The following is a 1,196-nucleotide window of genomic DNA, read 5'->3' as shown; positions in this document are numbered from 1 at the left end:
TTAGCCATTTGCAGCAATTTTTACTTTAGTTATTTTTATGCTTCTTTTAGCTTTTACCTTGTGTTGTGCTTTTTACCTTTAAYTACTCAGTTTTAGCTTCTACATAAATTTTGTCATTCTGCTCTTAGCATTCACACTCCAGTTTTGCAGAAAATGTAATTGTAATGTAATGTAAATGTAAATATAAAAAAGTATTTTAAACTTTTTATTTTGATTTTGCATATAATTAAAAACAATAATAAAATCAATAATAATAATCATACCAATGATACTAATAGACATAGTGATCTTTTCTATTTTTCGTAGTAACATTATGGATAATTATATAATCACAAAGGTCTGCAGGGACAAAAGAATAATATATTTTTTTATTACCGTGTCCTTTGACATAGTCAGCCCAAAATTGTTTCTGCAAATGAAAAAAAAGATGACTCAGTGAGGTTCTTTTTGAGTCAGTCATTTGTTAAATACAGTTCTGAGCAAAGATTTGAGTTTTTTTTTAAGTGGATCAGTTGTTTTTTTAGGTTTTCTGAAGGCCTGTCATTGGCTGCTATTAGTCAGGGCAGTTCCAATGTCTCCCAGAATAATGTCTGTCTGTGTRCAGACACCAGGGAACATATGCACTGGGGAACATAGGCACTGGAGACCATCAGTAAAGCGGAACATAGGTAAAGGGGAACATAGATTTCTTGGTACTGGGAAATGTAAGTACTGGGGAACACAGGTAAAGGGGAACAAAAATGCCAGGGAATATAGGTACTGAGGAACCTGGATACTAGAGAACATTATGCTAGTATTCTAGTATCCTCTGTATACTAGAGATACAAAGGCAACATAGGTCCTGGGGAAAATAGGTATTGGAAACCAGGTACTGGGGAACATGGGTAAAGTGGAACAAAAGTAGAGGAGAATATAGGTGCTAGAGAACGGAGGTAATGGGAAACAAAGATAATGGTGAACATAGGTACTGAGGAACTTAGGTAATGGGGAACAAAGGTACTGAGAACATAAGTAGCAGGGAACATAGGTACTGGGGAATATAGGTAAAGGGGAACAAGAGGACAGGAGACAACGGGTGTCTGCTCGATTTTATCGGACGATACGCACAAAACCAGCACAGTACACCTGAACAGTCAGGTCCTGATCAAAAATTCAAAAATTAGATCCAATCTGACATCTTCTGTTTCAAATATCTA

The 1,196-nt window shown here is 35.8% G+C and overlaps 1 protein-coding gene across 1 annotated transcript in view; it reads right to left on the bottom strand.

Annotated features, from left to right (window-relative positions):
• prrg2 (proline rich Gla (G-carboxyglutamic acid) 2) overlaps nt 1-1,196 on the bottom strand; it is a 10,003-nt gene that overhangs the window by 2,187 nt on the left and 6,620 nt on the right. Inside the window, exon 4 of the mRNA XM_014020969.1 lies at nt 376-409. Coding sequence (XP_013876423.1) covers nt 376-409 — 34 coding nt within the window. The remainder of the gene's footprint in view (nt 1-375; nt 410-1,196) is intronic.

Source organism: Austrofundulus limnaeus, unplaced genomic scaffold, assembly GCF_001266775.1.
Source record: "Austrofundulus limnaeus strain Quisiro unplaced genomic scaffold, Austrofundulus_limnaeus-1.0 Scaffold274, whole genome shotgun sequence".
Taxonomy (NCBI): Eukaryota; Metazoa; Chordata; class Actinopteri; order Cyprinodontiformes; family Rivulidae; genus Austrofundulus; species Austrofundulus limnaeus.
Note: the sequence above shows the minus strand (reverse complement) of the source record. Positions and strands in the feature narration are given on the sequence as shown.